Source organism: Tenrec ecaudatus, chromosome 7 (genome assembly GCF_050624435.1).
Source record: "Tenrec ecaudatus isolate mTenEca1 chromosome 7, mTenEca1.hap1, whole genome shotgun sequence".
NCBI classification, from domain to species: Eukaryota; Metazoa; Chordata; class Mammalia; order Afrosoricida; family Tenrecidae; genus Tenrec; species Tenrec ecaudatus.
Window position 1 is genome coordinate 19,643,944 of NC_134536.1, and position 20,892 is coordinate 19,664,835.

Below are 20,892 nucleotides of genomic sequence, written 5' to 3' on the forward strand. Positions count from 1 at the left end.
GTTCTTGACACAATGGATGGATGGATGGATGGATTGTGATAAGCATTGTACGAGCCCCCAATAAAATGATTTAAAAAAAGAAAGTAAAAATAGCTCCACAAGTGTAATCATCGCCACTAAATTGTACATGTACAAACTGTTGAATTGGTTGTGCTGTGCATATTCTCAATAATAATAAAATAAACACAGTTTAGGAAAAAAAGTGTTCTTTAAACCAAACAATACTTTAGCTTCACTAGGTGCCATGGTGGATTACGCATGAGCTGGGAACCACAAGGTCAGCAGTTCAAAACTACCTCCAGCTGTGTGGGAGAAAGAGGAGGCTTTCTATTCCAGTCAAACTGAACAGTCTTGGGAACCCACAGGGGCGGTTCTGCTCTGCCTTATTGGGCGGCTATGTGTCAGCACGGACTCCATGGCAAGGCTTCTGGTGCGTTAGAATAAAGAATGCCTGCCTGGAGTGTGGGAGATTGGCTTGATGATTAGTCTAGCGCTCTCTGGCATCCATTTCATGAAGCATTAACGAGGGCCTGCTATGTGTTAGCATCGGGCTGGAGCCTCATGTTCATTCATTCTCATTCTAGTCTGAAACAGCCCTGTCAGGTAGTCCGTTGGCCTTAAACCGGTTCCTGACAAACCCATTCTCAGTAAACAGAGAAGTTAAAATTCAACCTTCACTTGATATTCTGAGAGTTCTTTCAAGGGCACATCTAACCTAATTTTGTGTTTTTAATAGATATTTATTAAATTTGCAGGACTTTTTAAATGATAGGATTGTTTTACACATTTGAAAGTGCTTTTTCTATCTGACCTACTTTCGGATAGTTCCACTCTTGTTCGTCAGATGATACACAGGCTTTTATTCAGAATTTAAATTAAATTAGGATTGAATTTAATATTTATTTCCAGGACACCTGAACAGATGTAAAAATGCTCCAAAGGAAACCTAGTGGTTTGAGCTGAGATGTTCTCGGGCCAGGCTGTCGGAGGAAAAATGAGGACAAAGACCTGGGAAAACCATTATGATTGGCCTTCTGCCTCCACCCCCCCGCCCCCTCACTGCCTCTCTCCTGTCTGAGTCAGAGGGGCTTCCTCTGCAAAGCCCAGAGGGACTCATTCTGCTCTTGAGTTCTCTGATTCCAGGTGTCCAATTCCATTTTCTCCCAAGCTGGAATTTGGTAACTTCAGATGAGTTACTGAGGGGGAACTATTGGGGACAAGTAAACACGTTCTGGCAACTTTTAAACACTCGTCCCTACTTATGCGCCCCTAAAGCCCCTGGGTGTCACATGGGATTTGCACTTGGCCGATCACTGAAAGGCCAGCCGTTTGAACCCACCTCGCTGCATTGCAGAGGAAAATGTCTGGTGCTCATCAAGATTTGTGCTTTGCCCTTGTTAGGGGTCAGTGAATTGCCTCGGAATCAGAGTGACCCCTTGTCCAACTGCCCGGTCCTGCATCATCCTACAATTGTTGTTAGGTTTGAGCCTGTTATTACAGCCACGGTGGAAATCCACCTCATCCAGAGTCTTTCTCTTTCTCTCGGACCTTCTACTTTACCTAGCATGACATCCTTGCCCAGGGACTGCTCTCCTGATAGCATGTCCCAAGGCTGAGGAGTTCAAGTCTTGCCATCCTTGCCTCTAAGGACCACTCTAGCTGTCCTTCTTCCAAGACAGCTTTGTTCGATCACATGTAGATGAGGTGACTGAAAAACAGCATGGCTTGGGTTAGGCACGCCTTAGTTCTCAATGTGACATAATACAGTTAAAGAAGTGGGCTATGCAGTTGGGGGAACTGCAGTGAATGAGAGGAAATAACATGGGTATGGGTTGTTGAGTGTCAAGCTTAATCTGCTTTGTAAACCTTCATTCAATTCACAATGAAAAATTAAAAAGAAAAGAAAGAGGTCTTTTGGCCCAGATTTGCTGGATACCACACGCCGTTTGATTTCTTGACGATTCTTTTCACGGTCTTTGATTGCAGGCCTGTAAACAATGAGATCAGTGACAACTTTCCCATCTTCTATTTCTGTCATGCAGCTTACTAGTCCATATGTAAGGATTTTTGTTTCCAGGATGCTGTTGTGCAAAGGTCAGTCTGGAATCCCCAACGGAGCAGTTCTGCTCTATAGCGCCCGAGGCTACCCTGCGTTGGAAGTGACGTGGTGACTCACATGTTCCGAACAAACAGTGGGGCCTATGCGTGGTTTAAAACGGGCTGCCTAAACTACCTGGGGAATCAGCCCACTGGGAGGCACTTGCATAGGATTTCATTTATTGTTAGATTGCTTCTAATGATTCAAACCCAGAGCAAAGGGGAGTACATGCGTGATTCCTACCAGGCAGAAGCATCCTTGGGTCAGAACTTGTTAAATGTGGTGACTGTGGGAACTCTTTTGATATGAGGACATGGAAACCAATTGCTCAAAGCTCTTGTGGAAGGAGATGAGAGCTCGGAGCTAGACAGAAGTGCAGTGGAATTATTGTCCAGGGGGACTTGTCAAACTCAATGCAGTGAAGATGGACAGGATGTTCAAAGACTGCACCTTGTTGCCTTTTTAAAAATGGCAAAACCAGATAGGTCCTAAGAAAAGAAAGTACAGTTTATTTTGATTTTTGCCAAAAACTGCAGCATTGGCATCACGATGTCTACAAGCTTCAGAAAAAACTTTTAAGAGTTGTTCAGATGCTGTCTGGAATAAAGATGACATCCCTTTCTCCCCTGCAATGCGATGTGGAGGACCAAGAACCTCTGACCCTTGCCCAGATACTCTGATCAGTGACCTGGAGTTGAATTTGTCCCCAAATCTCTCAGCACCATCAGCTGACTGATCAGGGCGTGATGGACCACATGTCTCCCAAGCTACGTTGTATCTGGGAAAGCGTATTCATCGACTGTCCATCAAATTAGGCTGAACAGTGCTGTTAGCTTACCAGCTGGATTGGCCTGGTATGGCCCGTGCCAGGAGTCACATCAGATACTGGGAGAACACGTGTGTTTTTCATTTGATTAGGACTCTGTGGCCAGCCTGCTTAGCTTCCACCATTGGCTCCCACCTATGCAAGGGGGGCTTCAAAAGGTTGGTGGAAAGAACTCATTCTCTTTTAATTCTGTTTTCCCACAAATGTTTGGAAACCTCCTCATACTGGTGTGTGACTTCTTATGTGCCCTCTATCCTTGGCAGTGATATGAAGATTATACACACGTACTTCATGGGACGGGGTTAGCTGTGAGTATTAAATGGGTTGATATGTACAAAGAGCTTAGGATAGTGTCCAGCATGTGGTAAGAGCTATCTAAGTTTGTTGTAACTGCCATTCGTTGTTGTCATGTCAGCTTCTACTCATGGCTACTCCATGTATAACCGAAGGAAGGACTTCTGGTATCATCCTCCATGATCTTGATATGTTTGAGTCCTTGGCGTGGCTAGTGTGTCAACCCGTCTCACTGGGGTTTTCTCTCATTTTTCATGACCATTTTCTACTTTACCAAAGGTGGGGTAATGGACTACTCATTGAGCTTCTAAAAACAAGAAGTTTAAAAAAGTACCAGCTGGGAAGAGGTTCTCTATTCCCGTTATAAAAAGGGTGAGTCTGGGAAGCTCCCAGGGCCGGTTCAACCATGTCCTATACCTATAGGGTCACTATGCGTCAGAACAACTTGATGGCAGTGAGACTGAGCGACTTTATCAAACATGACTTTCTTTTCTAGTGATAGGTCTAGCCAGATGGCATGTTCAGAGTAAGCAAGTCCTGTTATTCTCATTTCTAAAGAACATCCCAGTTGTGTTTCTTCCAAAGACCCACTTGTCCATTCCCCCGCAGTCCTGCCATGGTGTAGTCACTGGTCTTTACTGATGCCACTATTGAAATGCATCAATTCTTCTTTCTTTTTCTTTCTCATTGTGCAGCTTTCACATGCAAATGAGGGGATGGAAAAGAACTTGACCTGGGTCAGGAGCACCTTAGTCCTCAAAGTGAAAGTTTCATTTTTTTCAGAATATGAAAGCAGGCTTTGGAAGCAGGCTTGTCCAATGCGCATACATCGCTTGTCCAATGCGCATACATCGCTTGTCCAATGCGCATACATCGCTTGTCCAATGCGCATACATCGCTTGTCCAATGCGCATACATCGCTCGCTTTCTTGACTGCTGTGGTCCAGGGGAGCGGATGATTGGTTCCCGGAGAAGAAAACGAAAGCTCTTGACAAGTTCAGTTATCATCATCATCATCATCAAGAATTTTGCTTATTATTTATGGGAAGTTTTTGAGTTTGCACAGAGCACTTCCAGGTTACGAAGTAAAAACAATCGTGCCTAATGTAACCTTGGAACTGCAGTTTCCCTACCATGGAGTCTTTCCCCCTTTCCTTTCTCTTGGCTATTATGTTACCACCAAACAACTGCTCAGCATCACCTCGGAACTCTTCCCCGCCTCGTCTATGTTCCTTTTTCTTTCATCACCAAACCCCAAAGCAAACTCAAGGACACAGACTTCATTCCTACTCAAAGGGACCCTAGAGGACAGGGCAGAACTGCCCTTGGGGGTTCTGAGACGCAGCTCTTTACGGGAGTTGAAAGCCTCTGCTTTCTCCTGAGGAGTGGCTGGCAGTTTCTAACCGTTGACCTTACGAATGGCAGCCCAGTGAGTAACTGCTATGCCACAGTTTAACTTTGGGCCATCCTGGGTCCATCACTAGCCGAGGCATTTAGACACATTGGCATGGATCCTCCCTTTCCTTCTTGGAGTCCAGGTCTTATGCCCGCATTTCGGATGGAGAGAAACAAAAAGACTCAAGGCCTCACAACCAGAAGGCAGGGAGTCAGAATTATAGCCCATCTGATCTCAATCCAAGTTCTTCGTCTTTTCTGTTAGCCAACATTTCTTCCACAGTGACTTGTGGAAGTAAAAGAGCCAAGGGCAAATGGCACCAATCCCACAGCCTTGAAAATGTGTAAGCATCCCATTTAGAATTCCACAGATGTTTCTATATAGCTCGGCATATATGAGGGGGTATCCCCCCAAACCAGAATTTTTTTGAAGCTATGTATTTAATTAAAAAACAAAACAGAAACCACCTTATCACCTTCAAAATACTCGTCATTACACTTAATACATTTGTCAAATCTATGATTCCATCTTGGAAACATTTTTCCAATTCATCTGTTTGGATGGCTGACAGCACCTCCCTCGTTTTCTTTTTATTTTTCACCTCTTCTATGTCGTCAGATCGCTGTCCTTTCACGTCACTCTTCACTCATGGACACAAAAAGAAGCTTGATTAACAGTCTGACCTGGTGGCACGAACTCCAAATGCACCATGAGTGGACATTTTCATCCATTAGGGAAGTTGACAGATGTCCCAAATGCGCTTGTTTTTTTCTTTTTAAATTGAAATAGTTTATATTCAGCATTAGCCAACTGGACTCAGTTTAGATGATTCCAATTTCATTGGCAACATCTAAAGCATCATCGTCAGGAGCCAGTCGACCATATGCCTTCTTCTCACCATCAGGCCTGATCAAGGTGTTGACCTTGGCTACATCAATGTCATCAAGCTTCTTCACAGCCTGTTTTGTGGCTGTGGACGCCTTTCAGGGTGGCCTTCTCAGTTTTTTAAAGCCTTTGCTTTGGCTTCTGTTTTGGGAGGGGCAGGAGCTTCCTTCTTTGCCTTCGCTGCCATCTTCGTGAAAAGGGTACCAAACGAGGTTTATCATCAATCGACATTTCACCTTTTTTGAGAAAACCACTCAAACACCTGAGTTTTTCAAATAATGCTGTCCTTGTAAGCTGTGTTCAACATCGCAACAGATTCTGTGGCATTTCCCACTCCAGCCCCAACCCCCCGCAGGAAAAAAAATTTCACAGCTGCAAGCTGTTCTCTGAAATCGGTCATCACAAAAAACTGAAACTGCTTTTATGAAAAAAATTCACTGTGACCAGAGAGAAGCTTCCCAGGAGATGCCACTAGGTCTAGGAGCACCAACTCAGAGTGAGTTGCTGGATGCGATGCGAGCCTAGCAGGGAAAATGGGTACTACTACGAAAGCGCCACCTAACAGAGTGTTTTCCCGGTGTTTATTGGGTGCCCCCTCATACATCAATAAACCAACCTTTGTCCCAGCAGGTCCATCAGCTCATCCCTCAAGTGATTCCTCTATCTCTCCTAACCTCTTGGTCCCAGAGCCAGACTCCCAACCATTCCGCCCTCCTTCCATTTTTCTCTCCAAATGTCTATCCATCCAATAATCCACTGATCTATCCTATTTTAAAGGTTTCCCTGCCATTGTGATACGTTCTAGAGGCAATCCCTATTGTAAAGGAGCTGTCAGTCTGGGAAAGGGAACAACCCGGCAATAAAAATTGTGAGATAAATAATGTGATATATGCCAATGAACGGCGATACTTCATAAGGTACTATGGCAGTGTGGGGCATTAAAAGCATTTTTTTAGGAGAAGATACTTAATCTGGGGTTCTTAAAACCTTAGAGCAGTGGTTCTCAACCTTCTTCATTCTGCCACTAACCCTTTCATACAGTTCCTCATGTGGTGGTTACTCCCCAACCATAAAACTATTTTCATTGCTACCTCAGCACTGTAATTTTGCTACTGGTATGAACTGGGCGACCCCTGTAAAAGGGTCATTCGCCCTGAACTAACTACAAGCTTTTCTCTTGTGAACTGTTTTGTTCTGTTCTTTGTCAGTGGTTTGTTTTTGTTGTTTTGTTGTCTGGTTGTATACTGTTGCTTTGTTTTCCTCTGTCTAGTTTTCGTGCATGTTAGTGACTCCACAGGTCTGTCTGAATAGGACAGGCTGGATGAACTATCTGGAGGAAAAACAAGAGGACCGACAGTTCCGGGGGGACTTGGGGTGGGGGGGTAGGGGGGGTAAGGAAGTGGTGTTAACAAACCCAGGGACAAGGGAAAAACATGGGACCCCAAATGGTAGAGAAGTGGGAGTGGCAGGCCTGGTGGGAAATGATCAAGGGTAAGGTTGCTTAGAGAAGAGGTATACTCTAGCCCAGGTGGCGATGAAGCATGGTAGTAGGGCAGGAGGAAAGTCAAGGGAGATGGAGGAAAGAGCTAGGAGTCAAAGGGCATTCATGGAGGTCTAGACAAAGACATGTACATGCAAATATATATAGGAGGATGGGGAAATAGATCTATGTGTCTATATTTATAGGTCAAGTATTAAGGTGGTGGAAGGACCTTGGGCCTCTACTCAAACACTCCCTCAATGCATGAATACCTTCTTTTATTAAATTGGAACTCTATGATGCTCACTCTCCCGACACAACTGCTGGAGTCAAAGTGGGTGAACAAGTAAATGTGGTGAAGAAAGCTGATGGTGCCCGGCTATCAAAAGAGATAGTGACTGGGGTCTTAAAGGCTTGAAGATAAACAAGCGGCCATCTAGCTCAGAAGCAACAAAGTCCACATGGAAGAACACACCAGCCTGAGTGAGCGAGTGGTCCCAAAGGGATCAGTTACCAGGCATCAAAGAACAAAAAATCATATCATTGACTGCACACCTCCATGATAGGATCGCTGAAGACAAATGGGTACATAAGCAAATGTGGTGAAGAAAGCAGATGGTGCCCGGCTATCAAAAGAGATAGCGTCTGGGGTCTTAAAGGCTTGAAGGTGAACAAGCGGCCATCTAGCTCAGAAGCAAATAAGCCCACATGGAAGAAGCACACCGGCCAGTGCGATCACGAGGTGCCCAAGGGACCAGGTATAAGGCATCATGCAAAAAAAAAAAAGATATAAGTGTGTGTATGTATGTGTATATATGTGTATATGTATATATGTATGTATATATATGTATATATATCATATTAAATGAAGGGGGAAGTGCAGAGTGGAGACCCAAGGCCCAAGTGTCGACCAATGGAGATCCCCTCATAGAGGGGTTTAGGAGAGGAGATGGGTTAGTTAGGGTGTGAGGTAGTATCGATGAAGAACACAGCTTTCCCCCGGATCCTGGATGCTTCCTCCCCCCAACTACCATGATCCGAATTCTACCTTGCAGGGCTGGATAGGACAGAGGCTGTACACTGGTGCATACGAGGGTTGGAGGTACAGGGAATCCAGGGTGGATGATACCTTCAGGACCAAGGGTGTGAGGGACGATGCTGGGAGAGTGGAGGGTGAGTGGGTTGGAAAGGGGGAACTGATTACAAGGATCCACATGTGACCTCTTCCCTGGGAGAGGGACAGCAGAGAAGGGGGGAGGGGAGACTCCGGATAGGGCAAGATATGACAAAACAACGATGTATAAATTGCCAAGGGCATATGCGGGAGGGGGGAAGGGGGAGGGAGGAGGGGAAAAAGGGGAGGACCTGATGCAAGGGGCTTAAGTGGAGAGCAAATGCCTTGAGAATGATTGGGGCAGGGAATGTATGGATGTGCTTTATACAATTGATGTATGTATATGTATGGATTGTGGTAAGAGTTGTATGAGTCCCTAATAAAATGTAAAAGAAGAAAAGAGAAAAAAATGATTAGGGCAAAGACTGTACAGATGTGCTTTATACAATTGATGTATGTATATGTATGAACTGTGAAGAGAATTGTATGAGCCCCAATAAATTGTTAAAATTAAAAAAAAAAAAGAAAAAAAAAAGGGTCATTCGACCCCCAAGGGGGTCACGACCCACAGGTTGAGAACCGCTGCCTTAGAAGGCCATCTGAGGAGGGAAGGACCTGAAGTTGTATGCAGGAAGGGTTTGTGGCCCACGAAGTTGAAGCGGTACAACAGACTGATTTGTGTTACTGGTTGAACTGGTCGAGAGGTTGAACTACAGGAATCAGAGGGTTTAAAAAAAAAAAGAAGAGGCATTCCAGGCAAAGGACACTGCAAGTGAAAAAGACAGGCAAATCATTGGCTAGGACCCTGCCTTAGAGAACCATCTGGGAGAGTAGCAAAAGCCAGTGTATCTGGGATAGGTGGTTAGAGTTTAGATCAAGAAGAATTAGAGTTCATAGACAAACACTGATTTTCAAGGACATCAAAAATGCTCTCATGCACATCACCATAGTAACATTTCCTCCAAAATCTCATTAAATAAGACAATAGCATTCCCTCCTGATGTCTCAAATTCTAGAAACATGTAAAAAAATTCCTCTTCACTTGGGACAAACTTGCATCCAGGGTTGAGCTGGTGGCCTAACCGTACCTCAGTGTGGGGACAGTCTGTAAACAGCGTCTTCCAGAGCTTCTGGAGAACAGTCACACTGTAAACAGGCATGGAGGCATAGCCCCTCGGTGACATGATGGCGTGTCACTAAATGCCCGAGGTTCAAGTGTGGGGATGAGGGTAAGTAGACAGGAGGAAGTGATGAAAGAGCATACGGTCACAAAAGAAGTTTTGGATGATTGACTCCTTAAAAAACTGAGGTAGAGGGCTTTTGTGGGCAGATTTTGTTTAATGTAATGGTAGTTAAAAACAAAACCCAAACAAGTTCACTGCTACTGAGTCCATGCCAACTCACAGAGACCCCCATAGGACAAGGTAGAACCACCCCTGCAAGACTGTAACTCTTTACAGGAGTAGAGAAAAACCTCATCTTTCTCATAAGCAGTGCCCAGTGGTTTCAAACTGCTGATCTTTCGGTTAGCAGCCCAATGTAGAACTGCTATGCTACAAGGGACCCTGTGACAGAAAATTCAGAATGTTTGATTTCCATGTGGGGACCCAAGTTCGACTCTGAGCGAAGGCGCCTCATACACAGACACCACACATCTGCCCACAGAGCAGGTGTGCACCTTGCTATGATGCTGCAGAGCTTCCAGACTCTGATGGATGAGGAGGAAAGGCCTGGTGATCTACTTCTAAAAGTCAGACCAAGAAAACCTGATGGAACACCATGTGACACAATCCATAGTTTCCAGAGTTTGTGGGGGCGGCCATGAGTTAGGGGCTGACTCACTGGGGGCTAACGGCCACAGCAAAATGGTACTTAAAAGGTTCCCCTGGAAACCTTGCCTATAGATCTTTGCTTGCCTTCCCAAACCTCTGGGAATAGAAATTCATTAAACGGATGAACCAGAGAGGAAGCCAGTTTGAACTAGAATTGTTTCTGTAGTTTTTAAGGCTCAGTCACCCATTTCCTTAGATAGGCCTGAAGTGATGTTTCCAAGTCTGATAATCCCCCTTCCTGTCTGAGTCTTCAATACATCTTTTGCCTCCTCCTGCACAAAACCCCAAATGTGCTGCTTCGTCTCAAAGAACGCCTCTGTCTTGCTGGGATTAAGAGGGCACGGTCCCAGGACATCGTTTGCCATCAATTTTTGGCATCGGAAAAACCTTTCCTCTTTCAAGAACTGCGGGCAACCACTCAAAATGGCAACGTGTCTTGGCAAGTGGGCTGAGATTGTTACCTGCCAACTGGGCTGCTCTTAACGTATTGTTTCTCAGACCAAGGGCAGTGCACGCAACAAGAACAGCCTTTGTGCTAGGGGAACATCTGCACCCCGCCGAGGGGGAAGTTGGCCAGCTGGGTCTGCTCCCTTCCCTGCGCTGAGCCCCCCTTGGGCTCGTGAGCCCGCACTCCGGCTAGGGGCGTCCCCAGGGAGCGCGCAGTTGGGAGTCGTCTCGGTTTGTCAACCATCACCGAGGCGCCACACGTTTTCTGCACAGTGGTCCCACACGTGGCTCTCGGGGACCCTCACTCTCTCTGCCCAAACTCAGGTGGCCCCTGGCCAGACAGACTCACTGGCTACAGATGTTAAACTGGGCATTCCTTCTGGACTCCATTGGGTCCTTCTATTTTCATTCCACAAGTGCCTCGTGGGCACAGACTGTGCCAGGCACTGCCCTCAGCCCCTCAGGAAGGGGAGCAGCCTCCTGCACGTCTACCCGAGAGGCCCCCACCACGTCAGTCAGACCCAGAGAGGCAGTCAGCCGGGAGGGCCCTGGTGAGGCAGGTCAGAGAATTAGCATCTGCACGGCACAAGCTGTCTCACAGCCCTCTACTCTGCCTTTCTTCCAATCGCTTAAAATCAAAGCTGCCGTAAAATGTGTCTTAAAAGGTTGCCACGTAAACCACCATTGAATCTGCAACCCGTGGCCATAAATCTGATCCACCCCAGTGTGTGGCACCACCATTCTGTTTCTGAATGTTTTACACACACACACACACACACACACACACACACACACACACACACACACACACACACACAGAAAAACGCAAGACCCTGTCACCTACCCATTCCAATCCCCATGAGTCCCTGATAACTGCTAAGACACTTTGATATTTGCATTTGCCTGATAGAAAGCCAAGCCAAACCCACTGCCTTGGGTTTTGAGGATGTAAATTTTAACAGCATCATCTTTCTGCAGGAGCAGCTGGTGGGTCTGAACCATAGACCTTGTGGTTGGCAGTCCCACGCTTCCCCAACCCTGACATGAGCAGTCCTTTGCCCAATGTAAGCATGTCATGTAAGTGGGATCGGCCAGCGTTTTCCCCTTAGGCTCGGTCGCACTTGGCCTCTGGATAGCCCAACTCTCCAACTGCGCTGAACTCCAAACCTAAAGCCAGGTGTTTGGAGCCCTGCCAGTGGCAACCACAGAAGAAAGGGCGGGCTGGTGATTAGTTTCCATAAGATGACGCCAGAAAACCCTGTGAGACAGTGCCTCGCTGTGACGTAAAGGTCACCAGGAGTCACAATTGATTTGACAGAAATTAATGCAGTCCTGTTCGTTTGTTGTTTTTAAATCTCACCTACAAAATCTTTTTAAAAATAAATCATTTTATTCGAGACTGTTATAGATCTTAGCAAAATCCATCCACCCACTGTATCAAGCACAGTTGTACATATGTTGCCATCATCGTTTTCAAAACATTTTTTTTTCTACTTGAGCCCTTGGTTTCAGCTCCTCTTTTTCCCCTCCCTCCTCCACCTCCCACCCTGGTGACCCCTTGATAGGTTATAACTGTCTTAGATGCTTTGGACATGCTTCCAGGGGAGCAACCCCCTGGAGAAGACCACCATGCTTGGGCAGTGGAAAGAGGAAGGCCCTCGACCACATGGATTGACTTGACTCAGTGGCTGCCACCGTGCTCTTGGGCGTAACAATTGGGCAGAGGGCACACGATCGGGTGCCATTTCGTTCTGTTGACTATGGGGTCACTATGGGTCAGAACCAACTCAGCAGCACCTCAAAACCACAACGAGCCCAGTGTTTTTAAGGTTGATCCGCGCAGTGGCTTCTGCCAGAGTTTCATTTCCCTTCTGGCTGAGGACTAGCCTACTGTAGTACGTAGCGACCACGCTCTGGTCATCCCCTCAGCTGGTGAAGGACACGTGCACATTTTCACGCTTCTCATCATGCTAGCCTTCAGAATTTTTAACCAACATGTCTCATCCCCTTTTTATTAAGAAAGGAGAAAATGTTCACGGTCTGCATCATTTACTAGGTTGCCCCGGGGGCACAGTGGGCTATGCATCGAGCTGCTAACCACAGGTCTGTGGTTTGAACCCACCAGGCGCTCCTTGGTAGAAAGACAAGGCTGTCAACTCCTGTAAAAATTTGCAGTTTTGGAAACCCTCAGGGGCAGTTCTATGCTGTTCCACGGGATTTGACTTAAGGGCAACTGGTGGAGTTCATATATTAGGAGCCCTGGAGGCTTAGTTGGTTACTAGTTGGGCTGCTCACTACAAGGTCGGCAGTTTGAAACCACCAGCCACTCCTAGGGGAATGATGTCGCTCTCTACAACTATAAAGATTTAGTCTCAGACACTCACAGGGGCAGTACTGTTCCGTCCTACAGGATCATTGTGAGTCTGAATTGACTTAATGGCAGTGATATACATAGAACTAACAACTAACAATGCCGACTCGGAGAGACCCCACTGTGGGTTTCTGAGACTATAACTTTACAGGCATAGAAATCCCAGGCTTTCTCCGGAGGAGCTGCTGGTGGTTTTGAACTGCTGACCACGTGGGTCACAGTCCAACTTGTAACCACTATAGCACCAGGGCTCCTAGGATATCTGTGGAAGATAGATAGAAACAAATTTGCTCAGCAGACTGAGAAGGAACATGGAAGAATGGAACCAATAAATACAAAACCCATGGCTGTCGAGTCACCCCCCCATAAGGACAGAGCAGAGCTTCCCCATAGGGTTTCCGAGGCTGCTAAAATGTGTGGAAGCAGCCAGCCACCTCTTTCTCCTGCGGTGGGTTCGAACTGCCCACCTTTCCCACGGCTAGATACGGAAGAGTTCATCTGCTGGCCAGGGTCCCCTGAGGGTTGTGGTATGAGGCACATGGTTCCAGCCTTCATTCTTAGCATGAGTGGAAGTATTTTAAAACAAGGTCATCGACAAGCAGGGATGGAAACGCTCTGGTTCTCAACAGCACAAGCCCCCCACCCCGCCCCACCCCACCCTGGCTTACAAAGAAGTCTTTTTAGTGTTGTGGAAGGAAACGCTTATCTGTGTATCTCAAAGATACATGTTTCATACATAACGGTAAGCCACAGCGACAGGAAAACCCAGCCGGAGAACCCGGAATGTGGACACGGATTAGCCGGTTGCAAAAACGACCGGGACCCGTTCCTTCCTCGTACTGAAAACCCCAAGCGATGCTTGCTTGATACCTGTTTCCATAAGAGACACCCCAGCCACACACCCCTCCGGCACAGACCTAGTCCCCACTGGTCCAAGGGACCCCAGCTCCCATTGTGGGAAGCCGAACCCTCACACTGACATACCCTGCAGGCTTGGTCCTCCATGGAGCGGGCTGCTGGCTGTCTCCGGGCCCTCGGAACGACGCTCCCCACTTCCCTCTGACTCACTGCTGTCAGGCCCTCCGAGCGAATCTGTTTTCAATTCGGGGCTGATGTGGGACACTCGTGCAGCCCTAGGGATTATACGCCTCAAAGCAAATCGCTTTCGGATGATAAGGCAGAGGCACTCACTGCTTCCTGAGGCCTGGCTGGGCCCCTTCCAAGCGCTGAGCGTGCACACAGCACATCGGCCAAGCGCGCCCTGTATGTTCCCAGACTGTAAAACACAGCTTTGAGCTCAGAAACAAAGCTTGTCACGACACCTCCGAAAGCTTAACTAGAAACCCAGGTCCCTTCGTAACGTACAGCAGCGACCAGAGGGCCACCGCCTCGCCCCCTCAAAATGCGCTCAACACAGCCTTCGTTCCCCGAGGCTAGTTTTCCCCACGTTGAGATGGAATTGTCCTGGTTCAGAGTCTTCTTGGCTCAAGACGAGGAAGGGGGCGGACTGTTCCAAGACTTCCACAGAGAGACATCCAGACATCAATTCGAGACGAGTGTAATGTTCTAGAATTAGCAATCTCCGGCATGGCTGTCTACACTGCGCCTTCTCTGTGCTCAGAGCGCTCTAGAGGGTTGGCTCGTGTACCAGGCTTGTAGACTCTGAAGTAACCGGCTATGCGTTTTACTGATCCAGTGCTTCGCTAACAGAAACACCACAGGCTGGTGGCTTTGACCTACAGAGATGCATGTTGCCCCAGTTAGGGGACTGGGAGTCTGTATTCAGAGCGCTGGTTCTAGGGCAAGGCTTGCTCTCTCTGTCTGCTCTGAGGTTATCTGTCTAGGTATTTTCCTGAGAGAGTCTCTCAGTCACTGCCATTGAGTCTATGTCGATTCATAGCGACCCTACAGGACAGGGTAGATAGAAGTGCCTCGGTGGGTTTCCAAGACGGGATCTCTTCACAGGAGTAGAAAGCCCCGTCTCTCTCGCAGGTGGGGCTGCTGGGTTGGTTCCAATGCTTCACCTTTTTGTTAGCAGCCAGGTGTTTCAGTATTGTGTCACTATGGCTCTTTAGTCAGTAGACTGTCACATTACAAATATGACAATATTCCGAAACCCCACTCTATGCTTTACCATAAGTCTCATCACTACATCATGATAGAGCTAGACAATCCAGGCTTCCCCCTGCCTTCCCAGGGAAAGAGAGATTACATTTCTGGGAGCCTGTGGATGTGCTCAGTCATTGATGAAGAAGCATCCTAAGGGCCGCGAAGAGGTCTGCATGGGCCAGAAAGGGGCCTACCCCCAGATCTCTCTTAAATTCACAAGAAGCCAGTCCCCACACAAGGACATCATGCCTGGTGCAGGAGAGGGGCAGTGGATGAGAGGCAGGTCGTCAAGGAGATGGATGGACACCGACGCTGCAGCCACGGGCGCCAGCAGGGGAACCCTTGTGAGGAAGGCGCAGGACCGCGCAGTGTTTCCTTCTGTTGTGCCGAAGGTCCCCGTGAGTCGGCACTGATGCAAAGGCACACAACAACAACAGCAGCAGCAGCAACAACAACAACCCCAGATCTCTCTTCAATCTAGTGACCCTGGACATTCTGCTACCTAGATCACAGTTTGTTTATTTGTAAAGAGACTGGACAAGGTAGAGGATTTACAATTCACTCTTCTAAAATCAGTGATGAATTAACAAAGACCTAGATCTTTTCTTCACCTGTTTTTTTTGAATAATTACCAAGTGACACTGACAGGACATCTTGGATTTGTTTTCTATGAATATTTATAAAGATGGCTGGCAGGGCAAGCGTCAGCCAGTCATCTGGATCTGAAGAGGGGAGAAGCCGTGTATGCATTACACACCCAGGACTTCCTCGGGTCCCTCGGCGCTGCTTACAACCTCTCTGGAATTCTACTCCTGCAAACAGGCATCCCTGAGACACAGCGATTGTATGGCTCTTGGTAGCTGGTGATCTTGACTCAGGATGAACCCAGACATGCTGAGGAGAACTGCTCTACAAGGTTCTTAAGGCTTGAACCTTTCAGAAGCAGATCGCCAGGCCTGTCTTCTGGGTGGGTGTAAACCGCCTACCTTTCAACAGCAAGGTCAGCTGTTCAAAACCACCAGCCACTCTGAGGGAGAAAGATGAGACTTTCTACTCCCATAAAAAGTTAGTCTTAGAACACTCCCCCACCCCTCCAGGCAGTTCAACCCTGTCTTATAGGGTTGCCATGAGTCAGAATAAATTCAATAGCAGTTTGTTTTAAAAAAAAAAAAATTTGGCCTTTCAACTAGTAGTTGGGTGGTTAACCATTTCCATCACACAAGGCCTCCTCCAAGTTCATTTGACTTTTTAATTAAATTTTTAATGTTTTATTAGGGGCGCATACAACTCTTATCACAATCCATATGTACATCAATTGTGTAAAGCACATCTGTACATTCATTGCCCATCAATGAATCATTGTACATCATTCTCAAAATATTTGCATCAGGTCCTCTTTTGCCCCCTCCCTCCCCCCTCCCCCCTCCCTCGTGAGCCCTTGATAATTTATAAATTATTATTTTGTCATATCTTGCCCTGCCCGACATCTCCCTTCACCCCCTTTTCTGTTTTCCATCCCCTAGGGAGGAGGTCACATGTAGATCCTTGTAATCGGTTCCCTCTTTCCAACCCACTTTCCTTCTACCCTCCCAGTATCGCCCCTCACACCCCTGGTCCTGAAGGTATCATCTGCCCTGGATTCCCTGTGCCTCCAGCTCCTATCTGCACCAGTGTACAATCTCTGCTCTATCCAGGGTTGCAAGGTAGAATTCGGATCATGATAGTGGACAGCAGCAGGTGGGGGGGGGTGGTTGGGGGGATAAGGAAGCATTTAGGAACTGGAGGAAAGCTGTATTCTTCATCGGTGCTACATCACACCCTGACTGACTGATCGCCTCCCCTAGACCCCTCTGCAAGGGGATCTCCAGTGGCCTACAAATGGGCTTTGGGTTTCCACTCTGCACTTCCCCCTTCATTCACTATGGTAAGATTTTTTTGTTCTGATGATGCCTTATACCTGATGATGCCTTATACCCTTCAACATCTCGTGATCACACAGGCTGGTGTGCTTCCTCCATGTGGGTTTTGTTGCTTCTGAGCTAGATGGCCGCTTGTTTACCTTCAAGCCTTTAAGACCCCAGACACTATCTCTTTTGATAGCCGGGCACCATCAGCTTTCTTCACCACATTTGCTTATGCACCCGATGGTATCATGGAGGTGTGCACTCAATGGTATGATTTTTTGTTCTTTGATGCCTGATAACTGATCCCTTCGGAGACACGTGATCACACAGTTAGTTTGATTTTTATGCGTGTGTTCAAAAGAGCGAGGAAAACCAGATTTCAGCGAGCCAGGGCCATTCTGGTGATGTGGTCTCAGATGGAGGGCAGAGGCGGGAGGGGAAGACCATGGGTTTATGATTCCGGAGGCTTGAGTTGTAGCTCTGGGTTGCTCATGACTAGCATTGTGCCCTATATCACATGCCTATCCTGTCTAGGCCTCATGCGTAAGGAGGACATTGGGCTGCCCAACAAGGGAAGGAGACTTCTGCCCTGGGATTTGTCCCTTTTGTTTTAGAGGCAGGACTCCCAGGAGCCCAGGCATTGAAGCGCTCACATCAGAGGCTCATTGTCCATCCAGATACTCGCTCTGCTCCCCCTGGGTGTAGGCCACTGGTCTCAACCATAAGAGATGCCCACTTGCTGTAGAGACACGCTCAGATGGGCACCCGTACCAACCTGCCATCAAGAACAGCATGGTATTTAAGGGCTTCTTTCTACAAACCCTTGTCCATTTCTCTGCTACAATTAAAAAATATACATCCTTTTTAATTTCCTTCCTCGATTCATTTTCCCTTCTTCTCCTTTCATATTTGCTACTTGTTCTACTCCACATGTAAAACTCTGTCGGTTTACATTCAGCCTGACCTGCCCAACTTTCCCAGGAAGCCAAATGCTCTACCATATATCCTTTTGAGATGGGATTTTTTTTTCTTTTGGTAACTGTCCCACCTGGAGGTCAATCCCCATTGCACACACCAGCAATAGAAATGTATGAGTGAATTTCACAATATGAACACATCTTTCCCTGAAATGAAAGAATTCTCCTCCTAATGCACTTGTTGGCATGCCCAAATTGCTCGACTAAGCAAAGTTTCCTAACACTGGCGATCTTTCCTTTGGGTCCAGAGTTCCCAGCTAGACAGTGACTAGCGAGGAATGCACCAACAGACATAGCTCGTGGGTTTATGATTTATCGCTCCCATAATAGGTCAACTCACATTCCTGTTAGGCCTCACAGCCACCCCACCTAAGGTTTCTGAGGTGGCAGATCTTTACTGGGACCTCTGTTCTTTCAAGAAATGTCTGTAACAAAGTACGTAATCCTTTCACTCAAAAGAATGAGGTCAACTGCGGAGTCCTGGGTGGACGTCAATCCTTAACTATCTGCGTCGCTTTTGCACTTGGCTAACCCTGCCCTCCCATGACAGTGTGGGGCAATGAACTGAGAGACTAGGACTCAGCCAGAAGATGGAGCAAGGTTTTTATAGTCCCCCGCCTTAAGGTTTACAACATCCTGAACTTACTTATTGTTTATTTTTCATGATATTGGGGTCTACTGAGAAAGTGAATGGATTATAATTCAGGCGAGAAATGCTCAGGATACAGTTCTTCTGAACTTCATATTATTATTTCAGTACCTAAATTCAGCACCTACACCTACCTCAAGCTGACAAGCTGCTTTCTAAAAGTTCAAGTGGTATGAGCCCCTGGTTACTACATAAACACTTTGGGAAAACAAGCAAGCAAATAAAACAAAACCTAGGTATGATTTGCAAATGTTACAAAGAAGAATAAAGATATAAAAAAGATAATTCACATGTAGCACATGAGAAGATGTTCAGCAGAATAAAACCCAGTGCCATTGAGTCTATTCTGACTCATAGCGACCCTATAAAAGGATTATGAAGGTCTGTCTAAATAATAAAGGCTGGATGAACAATCTGGAGGAGAAAACAATGGAACCGGCCGTTCTGGGGGGACATGGGAAAGGGGAAGGTGGGAGGAAAGGTAGTGGTGTTAACAAATCCAGGGACAAGGGAACAACAAGTGATCCAAATCAGTGGTGAGGAGGGTAAAGGAGGCCCGGTAGGGTGTGATCAAGGGTAATGTAACCAAGAGGAATTACTGAAACCCAAATGAAGACTGAGCATGATAGTGGAACAAAAGGAAAGTCAAAGGAAATAGAAGAAAGAGCTAGGAGGCAAAGGGAATCTATAGAGGTCTAAATAAAGGCATGCACATATGTAAATATATCTATATATGAGGATGGGGAAATAGATCTATGTGCATATAATTATAGGTTTAGTATTAAGGTAGCAGATGGACATTGAGCCTCCACTCAAGTACTCCCTCAATTCAAGACTACTTTGTTCTATTAAACTGGCATTCTATGATGCTCACCCTGTCAACACAATCGCTGAAGACAAAGCGGGTGAATAAGCAAGTGTGTTGAAGAAAGCTGATGGTTCCCGGCTCTCAAAAGATACAGTGTCTGGGGTCTTAGGGGCTTGAGGGTAAACAAGCGGCCATCTGGCTCAGAAGAAATAAATCCCACATGGAAGAAACACACCAGCCCGCATGATCATGAGGTACCAAAGGGATCAGTTATGAGGCATCAAAGAACACAAAAATCATATCATTGTGTGCTCACCTCCATGAGATGATCACTGAAGACAAATGGGTACATAAGCAAATGTGGCAAAGAAAGCTGATGGTGCCCAGCTATTGAAAGATATAGCATCTGAGGTCTTAAAAGCTTGAAGGTAAACAAGCGGCCATCTAGTTCAGAAGCAACAAAGCCCACATGGAAGAAGCACACCAGTCTGTGTGATCACGAGATGTCGAAGGGATCAGTTATCAGACATCATCAGAAGAAAAAACTCATATCATTGTGAATGAGGGGGAGTGTGGAGTGGAGACGCAAAGCCCATCTGTAGGCAATTGGACATCCCCTTATGGAAGGGTCATGGGGAGTAGACAAGCCAGCCAGGGTGCAGTGTAGCAACAATGAAACATACAACTTTCCTCTAGTTCCTAAATGCTTCCTTGCCCCCACCCCCACTCCCACACTATCATGATTCGAATTCTATCTTACAAATCTGGCTAGACCAGAGGATGTACACTGGTACAGACAGGAACTGGACACACAGGGAATCCAGGGTGGACCATACCTTTAGGACCAGTGGTGTGAGTGGTGATACTGGGAGGGTGGAGGGAGGGTGGGTTGGCAAGGGGGAATCAATGATAAGGATCTACAAGTAACCTCCTCCGTGGGGGTTGGACAACAGAAAAGTGGGTGAAGGGAGATGTTGGACAGGTCAAGATATGACAAAATAATAATTTATAAATTATTAAGGGTTCATGGGGGGGGAATAGGGAGAGAGGGGAAAAATGAGGAGCTGATGTCAGGGGCTTAGGTGGAGAGCAAACGTTTTGAGCATGATGAGGGCAATGAATATACACATGTGCTTTACACATTGACATATGTATGGATTGTGATAAGAGTTGTATGAGCCCCTAACAAAGTGAATAAAAACAAACAAACAAAAAGGGTTCTGAGGCGGAGCAGAGAGTCTCATTTTTCTCTCTCAGAGTGGCTGGTGGATTTGAACTGCCCACCTGACATAGAGCAGTCCAAAGCTTACTATTGCTACATCTCAATGAATCTAACCATCATTTATTGAGTACTTACTTTGTGTCGGGCTACTGGGACACATTCTGGAGGTGATCCTGTCCCGATGGGGCACATTTGATTTTGAGACAAACGTTTTATTGTGGTTGAGAACACACACAGCACGTGTACAAACACAGCTTAGCGACCTGGCTTACATCCTTTGAGTTGTCCAATCACCTGCTCCCTCCTAGTTTGAATGCTTCTCCCCCATTAACATACGTTTCCCAAAGAGTCTCTCAACTTGTGGTTGTGGGCTTGACTCCAGGTAGCTTGTTCTTAAAAGAGCGCCATGCTCAGGGCAGGCATTCCCTACTAGTTAAATTGAAGGAGTGTCTGGTTAAGGAGCTCCCCTGCGCTGCTGGG

General features: G+C 46.7%; 1 protein-coding gene across 4 annotated transcripts in view; it reads right to left on the bottom strand.

Moving 5' to 3' along the window:
• Nucleotides 1–20,892, bottom strand: part of SASH1 (SAM and SH3 domain containing 1) — a 373,743-nt gene that overhangs the window by 272,237 nt on the left and 80,614 nt on the right. For 2 of the 4 annotated variants that reach the window (XM_075554414.1, XM_075554413.1), the window contains exon 1: nt 13,728–14,063. The exons of the other annotated variants lie outside the window; for them this stretch is intronic. In XM_075554414.1, coding sequence (XP_075410529.1) covers nt 13,728–13,748 — 21 coding nt within the window. In that variant the 5' untranslated portion in view covers nt 13,749–14,063. Of the gene's footprint in view, nt 1–13,727; nt 14,064–20,892 lie in introns of those variants that run through there. 4 annotated transcript variants of the gene reach the window in all.